This window comes from Herpailurus yagouaroundi, unplaced genomic scaffold, assembly GCF_014898765.1.
Source record: "Herpailurus yagouaroundi ecotype Mexico unplaced genomic scaffold, PumYag 184, whole genome shotgun sequence".
Lineage (NCBI taxonomy): Eukaryota > Metazoa > Chordata > Mammalia > Carnivora > Felidae > Herpailurus > Herpailurus yagouaroundi.
The window spans coordinates 37549238-37563387 of record NW_024412415.1 but is presented as its reverse complement, the minus strand read 5'-3'; the positions used below and the strand labels follow the sequence as shown (position 1 = coordinate 37563387).

The following is a 14150-nucleotide window of genomic DNA, read 5'->3' as shown; positions in this document are numbered from 1 at the left end:
AATTTTGTTAGAATATTTTCAAGTGTAAAATAATTTTCTCTTTCATTTATAGATGGCTCTCCAAACCAAATACAATGTTTAAAAATCCCTATTCCCTCAAAAAACAAATGATTTACAAACTGATGCTTTTAAGTTTGCACTAAACACACACTGTCAACTATTTGAGAATATTGTTCTGAAATGTAAAGTTGTTTATGAAATGGAAAAACCAACAGAATAAAACAACACTGCATTTCTTGTATTTCGATGTCATGGCTGATAACTATTAATGTACCAGTAGAGAAATGAGCAAATTAAGTATATCCTTCAATTTACTCTTCTCTACCTAAAATACTGGAATTCTCCTAGCATAAAATGGAAGGCAGGAAGCCTGGTGAAATGCACACATCCTAAGGGAATATGTAGTATCATTTATTAACTAATGGGTTGGAATTAAGCATAAAGATATTTTCTTTTTTTTAAATTTTTTTAAATGTTTATTTATTTTTGACAGAGAGAGAGACAGAGCATGAGCGAGGGAGGGGCAGAGAGAGAGACACACACACAGAATTCAAAGCAGGCTCCAGGCTCTGAGCTGTCAGCACAGAGCCTGACGCGGGGCTCAAACTCACAGACCGCGAGATCATGACCTGAGCTGAAGTCGGACGCCCAACCGTCTGAGCCATCCAGGGGTCCCAAGCAAAAAGATATTCTTAAAACTAGCAAAAAAAGTAAACTCAATGTCTACCTAAACTTTTGTGCACTATTAATTCTAAGCTCTCCAAAGTCAACCCTTTTTCTCTGTAGGAAGTCCAATCAACTGTGCAGAAGACAAAAAGGCATTAGGGCCAGGCCCAGTCCAGAGAGACTTAATAGCTCCATTTTTTTCATTATATACAGGTGAAAAAAGCCATAGGAGGCCAGAAGAGACAGAGACTCCCAATGGTTACACATATCCACATGCTAGAAAAGTGTAAGAGGTAGAAGGTAGGCCTACAAATGAGCAAAAGGCAAATGGAATCTCAAACTTGGATAGCCTGCTTTCCCCTTAATTTGTTTAGGTGTCTTTTACCTTTCATGTTTATTTACAGACAAAACCCGTTAGAGGCTGTCCCAATGGGAGATTTATCAGATATCAACCAGATATTAACTGGTTTGTAAGAAGGCTGCTGGGGCAGCTTTGTGGCCTACCAGTAAAGTTCTGAGGCTCCAGCAAGCTTGGCATTGGCAGCTGCTTCGTTAAGGGCAGGTCACTTGTTTTTCTCTCAATTTAGCAGTAAAGCAGGATTAATGACAGTAATCCTCTACATCTACACAGTGCTTTATAATTCCCATGTGCTTTCTCATCTGCTCATTTTACCCTTACAATAACCCTGTAAGGTATGAAAAGCAGATATTATTACCCCTCTTTTACAGATGGAAGAAACAGATGGAGAGGCTGGATGACTTACTTATGACTTACACAGTCAGTGTTTGGTTGATCTGGGATTGAACTCAAGTCTCTTGATTCCTAAAAACTAGTATACTTTGCATTATACTATCCCATTATTTGCTAATGTTCTTGTTCAGTGATGAAGAAAACATAATTCAAACACTGAACTCCAGCTGTAGCTGCTTACTGTGTTCTGTAAATGTGCTAATTCACACCCTCGATAATTTTCCTTGGGTCGTAGAAGCAGGTGATGAGAAGTCTCAGGACTTGGGATGTGGGACAATACTCACATGGACTTCCACTGGCTCTCATGTCTTGCAAAGAGAAGAAATGCCATGTGATGTAAGATTCAGACAACACATACCGAATTCAAAGGTGGTCCCATGGGCTGTCATACTCCATGTGCTTGATCTTCGACCTTTGGTCACCATCACAGAGAATTCATACAGTGTATTTGCTTTTAAACCAGTCACCAAATAACTTAAAGTCGTTGCATTTGCATTCTGGAAGCATATGAATGAAGAACTTTAGAATTAGGAAATATCAATAGCTATTAGCTTTTCTCACCCACAGCAAATGTGCCAGTACCTTGTACTTGGTGTTTGCTGGGATGTTGGTTTTCCATCGGACTGTGTAGTACCGGGAATCCGTAATCTTCTGGTGTTTGGGCAGTGAGTTGTCCGCCCATGTGATCCTTATGGTGTCATGACTCAGAATGGAAGCCTGAACTCCCACAGGTGGCATCATGGGAGTGGGATCTGGCACTGGAGTGTATGGAGCATTAATAACAAATAAATCAACTTCAGAAGTGTCTGGGTAAAAAGTAATTAAAAAAGGGAAGTGGCATTTTAACATAAACAAAAATAAAAGAAAAGGAAATGCAGGGTAACATAATGGAATGAAAGATGAGGAATGGAGAAAGAGAAAGAGAATCCGGAGTTAATAGGTAACCATCATTCATTAAAAAGAATATTTCCACTTGCATTCTTTCAGGAAAAATTTGCAGAAAAATCTCTAGGGAAATAATTAACTATATTCTCTACAGTATCTGTATGTATATTAAAATCTGATAATCCAGTGATATTAACATAATCATACTTGAATTTTTTTAATTACTTGAAAATTCTACTACCTTTCCAAAAAGGATTGTGAAAGATACAATCTGCTTTTAAAATCAAGGGTGTAATTTCAGAACAAGCAACACAAAGCTTATGATCTGTTTTGATATTTCAGTGAATATGGCCGAATTTTTGGGACATGGCTTATCAATGCATGTCAATGAACAGGTAAGGGTCCTACTCTCAAACCTGAGTCTTGAATGCCAGCCAATGGCAACTTAACCTGGCCTTGGTGTTAGGGTTATCTGATACCCACAGGGTCCAGTTGAGATCTACTGATGTCTTGGGTCTATAAGCAGTACAGCAAGATGGCGTACATCCAAATAAAGCAAAAGTAACTCTCAAGGGTATTATTCTTCCTGGGGAAAAGGTAAGGTGATACCATGCAGGAACATCTGCTGTACTTTCTCCAGTAGGGTCAGAAAACAATGCATCTAATGAATCCCAATCAGTTATGGGAAATGACATAGTTATGGATCCAAGTGACAGCCTTTATGAACTTTAGAAGTGAGAGTTCTTGTTTGATGGAATGTGCACAAAGGCAACAAGGACCACAAACCCAGGGTGATACAGCAGGATCCACTGGGCTTTATCAACTCTTGGTCAGGTTTTCTAAGTATACACAGATTGATTTAAGTTAAGGTTTTAAAATGGGTTTCCCACATGGTTATGGAAATTAGCCCTTCCTGTAACTCAAAATCTGAAATGGCATGGACCTTGTTCATGAATAATTGCCAAACTAATGTAATAGTCTCCATTTGTGTATTCCTACACAATGAGTACTAAAAATAACAGAGGAATAGCACACATTCTAGTCAAGGGCTTTGTTCAAAAATTAGGACACAAACCAATTAGTTACAGAATATGCACCTTCAGATGCAAAAATCGTTAGACTTCTTTGAGAAATTTTTTTTACTTGTAATAACTCTTGGAAAAGATAATGATGTTACATGACTCAGGAACATTTTCTTGTATATTTCTAGCCAGAAGACTATTATTTTTAAGTCACATAAGAGAAAATAATTTCAAAAACATTTTTCTACTATAAGCCAATTTTAAAAAGTAGCAAACCACTTATTTAAATATTCTCTTTTTCATCTTACATTTTTTCCCCTTTCTGGAAAAAGAACTTATAAATTGCAAGCACACAGGAGAAGACAGGACAGAAGTACCAAACAGGCAGTAAGGATGTTGGTCTTGCCAAGTAAAAGCATTAGAGAACAAAAGGGACAGAGGTTATCTTTTTAAAAAGAATAATGTCAAATTTGCACTATTATACAAAGTATCCAAAAAATATGGCAGGAAATAGAGATTCACAATTCTGGAAAACAGACGGAAAAGAGCATTTCTGAAAATGATAAATTCTTGGGTTTTCAGTATTCCTTAGAAAAATTTACAAGTCTTACATATTTATTTCAATAAGCTTTCTCATACAGCTCTAAATTAGATATTTTATTTACCTACAGAAATCTTATATGTGTATTCCTTTGTTACAAAAAAAATGAGTATTTTGGTCTCTTTTGTAATAAATGTACAGTCGATCAAATGGATAGTATGACGGACTTTATACTCTTTATATAAACAAAGTTTATGAAAAGCAAATAGAAGTACTTTCCCAATCAACTCAGGCAACTAGTAAAGAAAACGATGGATTCACTCACTGATCATACACATTTACTGCTACATTCAGTAACCTATATAATTCCTCCAGAGTCATAGCGATCCTTTCTTTTTTTTCACTCCTTTTAGTTGTAACTCACATGACCAAAAGATGAAAATCACTTTTAATTCTCTCACAACTACGCTTTCTAGAGACCAACTTATTAAAAACATCTGCTGCATATCTACATAGAATTATTTGCATAACAGGACTGTTAATATTTTCTAAAAAGAGAAAACCAGATATTAACAAATTTCCCTGCTGAAAGCCCATTTTCCTATATGAAGTCTATAGTGGCATATACTTTCCGTTCCACTGATACCTATGGGGCAGACCTCGTGCCAACATTCCACATAAGCTGCTGGAAAAAAATGCTGAAGACTGGAGATGGTCAGGATGGCTTACCTGTGTGAGGTCTGGTCACGGCGCTCTCGTACAGGGGGATGCCTTCACCCACGTTGTTAAAGGCTTTCAGGGTTATCACGTAGTGAGAGCTGGGATCTGAAGGAAAGAAACAAGTGAAAACACTTAGAAAAAAATTCTCACTCCAGAATTTTAAAAATCCAAGGGTGACTATGCATGATCTTAAATGCAGAGGAAGTTAGGAAAGATTTTGAGAATTTCATGTGGGGATTCTTCTGGGGTGTGAGGAAATGGAGATGGCATCGTACACAGCCCAGAAAAGTTGGCTGGGATCAACTATCTGGAGTTAGTTCCAGGAGTGAGGGTGGCTGTACCTGAATCCTCTCTTGGCCTCAACTAACCAATGGTTTGATGTTGCTGTACAGTGAGGGGCTCAGATGAGAATGAGTAAATAGGAATTTTATGTGTTGTAAGCCCATAGATGGAGCTTAGAATTAAACCCCTTTTATTCTCAGAAAGCAGGACAGCGAATGGAACAGCCAAGCAAGTGGAGAAGTAGCAGAACTGTTAACTCAGCAAGTGGGGGATCTCCAAATCCAGGAACTGCCAACCCCCATCTGGCCCTCAGGTAGACTTCTTGGTTGGATAAGGTATGGTCCCAAATTTCAACTGGCCTGGAGGTGATGTTGCAGGAAATGAAGCTGGAAAGAAATGCTCCCTCCAGTGATCATGTAAAATGCTACTAGTGACACTTGGTGGAAAGGGGGCATAAAATGGTTGGAGCAGAATTCGTTCTCCTGTTGGCAAATCAGGAAGGCTCTACTTCTCACATTCCTGATCTAGGCAAGGTTTAGTATTCATATTTTGAAGTCCAGTTCCAGAAATGGGACTTGGGCTCCACCGAAGTATGGCAGGGTAAGGAGCTGACCCATACCACTTATTTCTGGTGAAGTTGGGCAGTTTTCCAAGAGGCCACACCTCAAGTGGCCTGCATTACTTCAAAAGCTTAAAAGAGCTGGTCTGCTTGGTGGCCCACTCTCTAGTTATCAGTGGGAAATGTACAAAGGCACCTCGTTTTCCAATGTCCGAAAGAAGTGATGATAAGTAGAATCAACAAGACTTAGTGCTTGACAGGTGAGGAAAAAGGAAAAGGTGCTGATTTGGGCAACATGACAGATGGTGATGTCACTCACTAGGATCAGAGACAGAGGCAGAGCAACCATGTACGCATTTTCAAGGCTTGATTCTAGGCCCCCTTCAATTCCGACTCTTCATTTTTTTCCTATTGTGTTTAGTTTGGATGAGCACACACGTGCCATCAAATGCAAATACGTATCTCCAGTCTAGACCTTTCTTCTGAGCACTGGACCTCTATGTTCAACTGTCTATTTGGCATGCTCCACTTGGCATCTCCCTCTCTGTCCCCACTTCAGATCTGCTCCAGTGTTCTCTAGTTTGTAAATGGCACTATGTATCCTGCTGCTCAAGTCAGAAACTTGGGAATCATAAAACCTCCCTCTCCCTCCTCCCCTTTATGCAAATGATCAAGTCTTGTTGATTCCACCTTCTTGCCTCTCACCACTCTGCCTTGTTCTCAGTGCTCTATACTCTTTACCGTTACCTTTCAGTTCACTGAGCACCGTGAGCTCTCCTACCACTGGGCCTTAACATGTGCAGCTGTTCCATGTGCTGTGATACAGTCACCCTTCTTTGCCTGAACGGTGCCTATTCCTTTAAGAGGGCTCATTCCAGACTGGACTAGCCTCTCTGGTTATAGGCTATACCACCTCATATCTCTTCCTCAGCACTCTAAACAATTTCAATCATCTCGAAATAGTATTATTTCTAGTAATTAGAATCATGTCTGTTTGAAAGTCTGGGATATTGTAGGTGTTCATGAAATATTAACTGACTGAAAGATCTTCAGAAGACACTAACTTTAATTTGGGTTAAATTATGATAGAATATGGGATATATCCCGGTGCAGATACCCAGTTAGCAGAAGTTTACATCAACTGGAAGGAGAGAGCTGTTGGTTGATTAATGAATTCCTAAATGTACTTTTTCCACTTCTGACTTTCTTTTAACATTACATGCATTTTTGATCTATCTGTGTTGACAAACAGCTTAAGCTTACTTCACTTTATGCCAAATTAAACATTCTTGCTACTTTTCAATGTCCACTCTCTTTTCTAATAAAGTCTGTTTATTCTTCAGCACATGCACTGCTCCTTCTCATCTTATTTTCAAACACAATCATGACTCAGTCTTTCAAGTGCAGGCTAAGCCTCTTCCTTGACTGCTCCACTGTTACCTTAACTAGCTCTCTGTTCTCTGAACATACTTCACATCAACTCATTTCATTGTTTCTTGTGTTTTCCTATTAGACTGAAAGCACCTGAAGGTCAAGGACCATGTGTACTGCAGAGGATCTTCATTTGAGTAGTTGCATAAAGGAAACGCCACAGAGACACTTTTATCCTACCAGCAAAGCTTTTCGTTTGTTCTCCTACAATTGCCTTATAAGACTGTTTCACAGGAATACTTCCTAGGTTAGCTGTGCTGTTTCTTCTTAAAGGAAAAAGACAAATAATGTTTCTGAATAAAGCATTAAATTGCTGTTTATTCTCTACCAGAAAAGATGAAGGTAATTCATTTGTTAGGTACGTAAAGTCATTCTTAGGAAAGATATTTACAAAGAAATGATTTGAATAAAAAAGTTGGTCAGGGCAGACTCTGAATTTCAAGAGAAGTCTTTCAAAGAAAGATCTCTGTAATGATAGCCTAATTTGGAAAAGTAATTACAGCTACCAAAATCAGTTCATTTTCTATTATAAAGTATTACTATTTCTCAAAAAAATTTTGGCTTTGTAAATCAACTTTCAGGTGTAATTAGCATACAATAAAATGTACCCACTTAAGTATACAGTTTGACTTTTGACAAATATATATACCTGCCTGTGTGATCATTACCACAATCCAGACAGAATATTTTCAACACTGCAAACAGTTCTTTTGTGTCCCCTGCAGTCAATTCCCATCACCCCTGTCTCCTCTGGCAACTACCGATCCTGCTTTGTCACCGTAGATAAATGATGCCAACTCTATAATTTCATAGAAAAGTAGTAATGCAGTGTTTGTGTTTGGCTTCTTTTGCTCAGCATAATGTTATGAGATTCGTTATGTCGCTGTGTCTATCCACAGCCTATCTCTTTCAATTGCTGAGTACTCCATTGCACAGATACAATTTACCATTTACCTGTTTACTCCTTTTAAATTTGTGTAAATACGTATTTACTTTGTGTAAATATGTATTTTTATTCCTCTTGGCTAAGTATCTATGAGTGGGAATGCTGGGTTGTGTGGCCAGCTTTTTAAGAAACCTCTCAACTGTTTCAAGTGGTTGTAACCTCAGATGTTCCCACGACAAGTATAAGAGTTCCAGTTCGGCTGAACTTTAATGATATATAATCAGACTATTAATTTTTAGCAGTTGTAGAGAATGTGAGTGGTATTTTGTTGTGATTATATTTGCATTTCTCTGATGATTAGTGATGCTGAGAGTCTTTTCATGTGCTGACTGTCCACTCACATACCTTCTTTGGTATATTGCCCATCAAAATCTTTTGCCTATTCTTTTATTAAGTTGTAAGTGTTTTTGTTTTCTGGACTCAAATTCTTTGTTAGATATTTGAATGAGGAGTATTTTCCCCTAGTCTGTGGCTTATCTTTTCATTTTATTGGTGTGTTTTCAAAAGATGAAATTTTAAATTTCGATGAAGTACAATGGATTAATTTTTTAATTTTGTAACTTATGCTTTTTTATATCTTGAGAGATCCTTACCTACCTCGAAGTCATGAAGGTTTTTCCCTGTCTTTTTCTGGAAGTCTTATAGTTTTAGCTCTTGCATTTAGATCTGTTTTTGTGTATGGTGTGAGATAAAGGCCAAGGAAAGTTCCTTTTCTTTATCATACAGATATCTAATTACTCCCATACCTTTTGTTGAAAAGACTACCCTCTCCTTACTAAATTATGGCAGCGTGTTTGTAAAAAAAAAAAAATCAATTAACTCTATCAATCAAAAAATCATTATCTATCAACCTATGTATCTATTTCTGGATTCCATTCTGTTCTATTGATCTATAACACCGACCTTTGTACCAATACCACCACAATGTCTTGATTACTGTAGCTTTATAATATGTACTGAAATCAGGCAGTGTGGGTCCTCAGAAAACACTTGAATAAATGTTGAAAAGACCACACTACCTGATTCTTCATTTTAAAAAATGTTTGGCTATTCTAGTTCCTTTGATTTTAAGAATTAAGTTTATCAATTTCTACTAAAAACCTGCCAGGATTTTACTTGGAGTAGTACTGGGGAGAACTGTCATTTTAATAAAATCATTTTCTTTTAATAGTATTATCCAATTTATAAACATGGTACCTCTATTTATTTAAGTCATCTTTAATTTCTCTCAGCAATAGTTTTCTAATTTCCAGTAGAGACCTTCTACATATTTTTAAAGTTTATCACTAAATATTTCATATTTTTTGATGCTATGTTAGTATTGTTATTTTAATTCCAACTTCTGTTTATTGTGAGTACATGGGAACACAACTATTTTTGTATATCAACTCTGTCTCTTGTGACTTTGTTAAGCTCACTTAGAGTTTTTACAGATTCCTCAGGATTTTCTACCTTGATAACAGCAAGTATGTACAGTGCAGATACTGGTTTCTAAATATCATTTTCCAAAAAAGAAATCAGTGTTCCTTGGAGAAATGACTGACTCAAGGGCTAAGGGCAGGGAAAATATCTTACTGTGTCACAAGGAAGAAAGTACCCACAGAAAGCTGGAAGATGTCAAACAAAGGAAGTGGCTATAAAGAGACTCCCACTGGCCATTCTTTCACTAAGGAAGAAAAGGAAAGCGCTTCTGTATCAAAGAATGCTGATGAATGTAGGAGAAGTAATAGAATTAGAACTTCACTTGGGAAACACCACCACAGAACCTGTTAGGAAAATGCTAAAACAAGTGAGTGAACATTTGACGACAAACAAGATATTTACAAAGACTCAAGGTATCTCCCCAACAAGGTATTTATTAATTATGAAGGAAAAAACCAGTAACCTTATGTTGGAGAAATGTGGCAGATACCCTCTGAACCAAGTGATTGATTAACATCACCTAGCATTAACATCACAGCCTTTCATGTGCCTCCTGTTGTGATGCACTGACAAGAACACAACGTATGGATGTCATTTCTTCCAAAAATGGGTAAGCTGACTGTAGTGAGGAAACATGAGACAAGTCTAAACTGGGAGACATTCTACAAAATATAAATGGTCTATACTTATAAAAAATGTCACAGTAATAAAATATAAGAAAAAAACAAGGCACTACTCTATGTCAGAGAAAACTAATGAGACATGATAACTAAATGCAATAAGTGACCCTGGACCAGAAAACAATGTTTTTCTTTTATTATAAAGGACTTTAATGAGATAACTCGTAAAATATAAATAAAGTCTATAGATACTGTCTCAGTGTTAACTTGCTGACTTTGATAAATGTACTATGGTTATATTAGAAAATGCCCTCAAGTTTTAGGAAACTCACATAAAAGTGTCAGAGGGTAGAGGGCATCACATGTATAACTTACTCTCAAATGTTTCAGAGAAAAAAATATGTATGTATAGGAAGATAGAGAATGATAAAGCACATATGGTAAAATGTTAACCTTTGGGGTCTCTTGGTGAAGGATATATAGGAATTCTTTGTAGTTTTTAAAAGTTTTCTGTAAAAATAAAGTTATTATACAATAAAAAGTTAAGGGGCACCTGGGTGGCTCAGTTGGTAGTGCATCCAACACTCTTGACTTCAGCTCAGGTCATGATCCCAGGATCGTGGGATCAAGCCCCGTGTCAGGCTCTGTGCTGAACATGGAGCCTGCTTAAGATTCTCCCTCTGTCTCTGTCTCTCTCTCTCTTTCCCTCTGGCCCTCTCTCCCATCTCTCTCTAAAATAAAAATTTTTTTAATATTTTTAAAAAGTTAAAAAGAAAGAAATTCCATGTGCATTTACTTCCTCTACTCAGCATACATACCCAGATTTTCGATGGTGTAATATCGTTGTTTATAGTCCACTTTGATGGTCTGGGCATGAGGGCTGCCAATACCATAACCAATGGCATAACCTCTGACCACAATGTTCTGATTCTCTGGAGGAGTCCAGCTTACTACAATGCTAGTGACAAGTGGTCGGACGTGAAGAGAACTAGGCACTTCAGGAACACGAGTTTCTGGGAAGGAAAGTAGAAAAACAGGACTTAGAATATTTCACCATCCTTGGGCCATGGTGTTTAGCCTCCTGTCAAATTATTTGGGGCTAAGATTTTTCCATTACACCCAAGAATTCACAGAGAATCTGTATATATAGTGAAGTATGGTCTGTGGTTTTACCACATTCTAAGAAGAAAACAAAACCCAAACAGCCTGAAATACAAGACAATGAAATATTAATTTGGAAGGGAAGGCAAAGGAATCTAAGAACCTCTGCCCAATGGGGAAAACAAATAAACTGCCTTTCAATAACTACTCATTCCTCTTGGTCCCACATCTGAGTCCCAGACTCAACTAGGTGGAATGGGAAAGGCATAATACCAACTAATTAGAAGCCTGTTGTCAACAGGTGATCAAGTATCACATTACAGCAACTGTATCAATTATTTACTCCTCTAAGTAATGTAAGTCAGAAAACAGGAAACCTTAGAACTACATATTGATTTAAATGGTGGGAGACTAAGAGGCTTAAAAAAGGTAGCAATTTATAGTATCTTTCAAATCCATCACTTCAAGGCATAACTTGCTATCTAAATTTAAAAAGTGGTAAGCCAAGAATGAGAATAAGGACCGGGGTCTTTTGTCTCCTAAGTGCAGTACCAGTGTCTGATAAAGACAGACAGACAGACAGACAGACAGACACACACACACACACACACACACACACCCTATATGGAGGTACTCACTGAACACAGGTGAGAAAAAGGGCAAGGTGTGCAGGACTAAGAGAAAAGGGGAACTGTAGCTGAAAAAGGAGGGATTGATGTGGCTCAGTGTTAAATTTTAGATTATCCATCTACTCAATGGCCTTGATAAAAAAACTAGACTTAAAGCACCTGTACATTTTTATTTGTTCTGGTTCTGCTTAAAGGGACAGATCTCTAAAAGCCACTGGGGGAAAAAAAGCATTCTAGGAGACTTGCTGCATTACAGTAAGGACAGCAGTGTAATATATTAAAGTTCACAGATTTAAGCCACATACACCACCAAATCTGTGGCTTTCCAGTTTAAATAATTTAACTACAGTTAGTTAGTACCTAGCTTCTGCCAACCCTGTTGATTGTTGTTCTTACCATCTAAATCACTTTCAAAAGTTTCAGCAGACAGCCAGTCAGTAGCCGGGCCTGTGCCATTGATGGTTAGAGCAGCCACTCTGAAATTATATTCAGTTCCCCGATCAAGACCTGAGACCCAAATGAGGAGGAAAAAAAAAAAAAAAGAAGACAAGTTGAAACAGATTTGGAAAACAGAAGATTAACAACTTGTCATTAACCAAGTATCCCATCCACCAACTCCATACACAGCTACTATCTTGATAAAGTTTCAGTTAAAGTTAACATAGCACAAGCAATACATCAACACAGCTCAGAGGAGCTCCCCCACATCTCCAGGAGAGGCTGAAGCCCACACAATCAGGAGGAAAACCAATGAGTAAAGGTCCCAAGAGATTACAGACTTTTTTTTTTTTTTTTAAAGAGTCTGAAGGCCCCTCAGAGATCATTTAATGTAATCTCTTCACTTTGTTACTAAGGCAGCTAAGGTCAAAAAGAGGTGGAAGATAATGAAAGAATCCTAACAAAGAAACAAAGTCAGTTGGTCTCAGAAGATACCCAGGACCAGAAAATAACTCAAAGATGTAACTCCTGCTGGGTTACCTCAACCTCTGTTCTCTGAGTCATCCCCATAACAAGAGTAGAACAATTTTAAACACCAAATATGGCCTGGAAATCTTTTTCACAACAGCCACCTGCCCATAAACTTAGGAATAAGCCCTTTCTATTATGCAATTTTTCATAATGACTATCAGTAATAAACCTGCCTATGTACTGAAGGCAACAAAAACCCACATGTAAAAGTCTACCCTACAAAATAGGGCAACAGCCAGTAATATGGTCAGCTATTCATATTATTTACACATCCATTTTTTTCTTCTGTTAAAACAGATAACATAAAATTTACCATCTTAATGATTTTTCAGCGTACAGCTCACATGTATACATCTTTTGAGCACTTAAATACTAAATATAGCCTTAGATCTCATAAGGTTGTGAGAAATGATCCTACCTCCCCATATCAAAATATTAGGTTCTTTGGCCAGCAACATAGTACAGAAGTTCTTAAGAGAGAACCTGAGAGGGAGGACGCGGCCAGGATGCAGCGTGGCTCAAAACAATCCTGTCACACGTGAGAGATGGGTGGGAGGTTCTGTTCTCAGCAGGCCCACCCTGAAGCTGGTTGCCCACAGGAGAAGCAACAAGCAAGGCAGGAGGAGGAGTCAAATGACTGGGCCCAAGTCAGTTCAACCTGTCACCTCCCTGCATACACTGAACCCAAAAGTGCCAGAGAGGGTTGTGCATGTGTTTATGACTGTTAATAGACAAATGATATGGACTACTGGCAAACATGGCTCAACTGAGGTCCTAAAAGAATTCAACCAATCAGATTATCATTCCCTCCCCGTAGGTGAAAGTCAGAATGTAAGAGAGCACGTAAGCAAGTGACAGTGCACACGCCCATGTGAGCAGGAGACATGAGTGTAAAGAGGCTGAGTTCCTCTCCCCATAAGCAACCTACATAATGCAGACTAAAACTAAGGCCCACACTTAATGTTTACAAAGACACGGCAGAATGTGTTAAGTGTTGTAAGTGGCATAAAACGAAGAAACAACAATTCCTTCTGGCTACCACTTAGTCATATTTGTGTTTCGGTATAGGATCCTGGTAATCCACATTGCTAATACTTATCAAGCTTCAAGTTAATGCGCCAGGAGAGCAAAGATGTCCATTTTTGCCCCCCATTGTGTACCTCGTGCCAGCACATATGAACAAAGGTTCAGTATAGTCCATTAAACAAATGAATCCATATATGATTTTAAAATCCAAGGATTTTCTCGATAAAGAAAAAGCTGTTTTGGGGGCACCTGGGTGGCTCGGTTGTTTAAGCGACCGACTTCGGCTCAGGTCATGATCTCAGTTTGTGAGTTCGAGCTCCGCATCGTTCCCTGTGCTGACAGCTCAGAGCCTGGAGCCTGCTTTGGATTCTGTGTCTCCCTCTCCCTCTGCCCTTCCGCTGCTCACGCTCTGTGTCTGTCTCTCAGTAAAAAATAAATGTTAAAAAAATTATTAAAAAAAAAAGAAAGAAAAAGCTGTTTTTAACATGAAGGTGATTACTTGGCTTAAATGTCAAATGTTTCATTGAGAAAATGAATAGTCTCCTCATGGCCCAGGACTACACTCTGTTTTTATACTAGT

General features: G+C 38.1%; 1 protein-coding gene across 8 annotated transcripts in view; it reads right to left on the bottom strand.

Annotated features, from left to right (window-relative positions):
- Positions 1-14150, bottom strand: part of NEO1 (neogenin 1) — a 242602-nt gene that overhangs the window by 28003 nt on the left and 200449 nt on the right. For 6 of the 8 annotated variants that reach the window (XM_040493211.1, XM_040493210.1, XM_040493204.1 and 3 more), the window contains exons 14-18: positions 11972-12082; positions 10664-10858; positions 4595-4690; positions 2000-2223; positions 1776-1914 (exon numbers count right to left, since the gene is read on the bottom strand). In XM_040493211.1, the coding sequence (XP_040349145.1) occupies positions 1776-1914; positions 2000-2223; positions 4595-4690; positions 10664-10858; positions 11972-12082 (765 nt within the window). The remainder of the gene's footprint in view (positions 1-1775; positions 1915-1999; positions 2224-4594; positions 4691-10663; positions 10859-11971; positions 12083-14150) is intronic. The other 2 variants (XM_040493206.1, XM_040493208.1) reach the window with 1 other exon arrangement.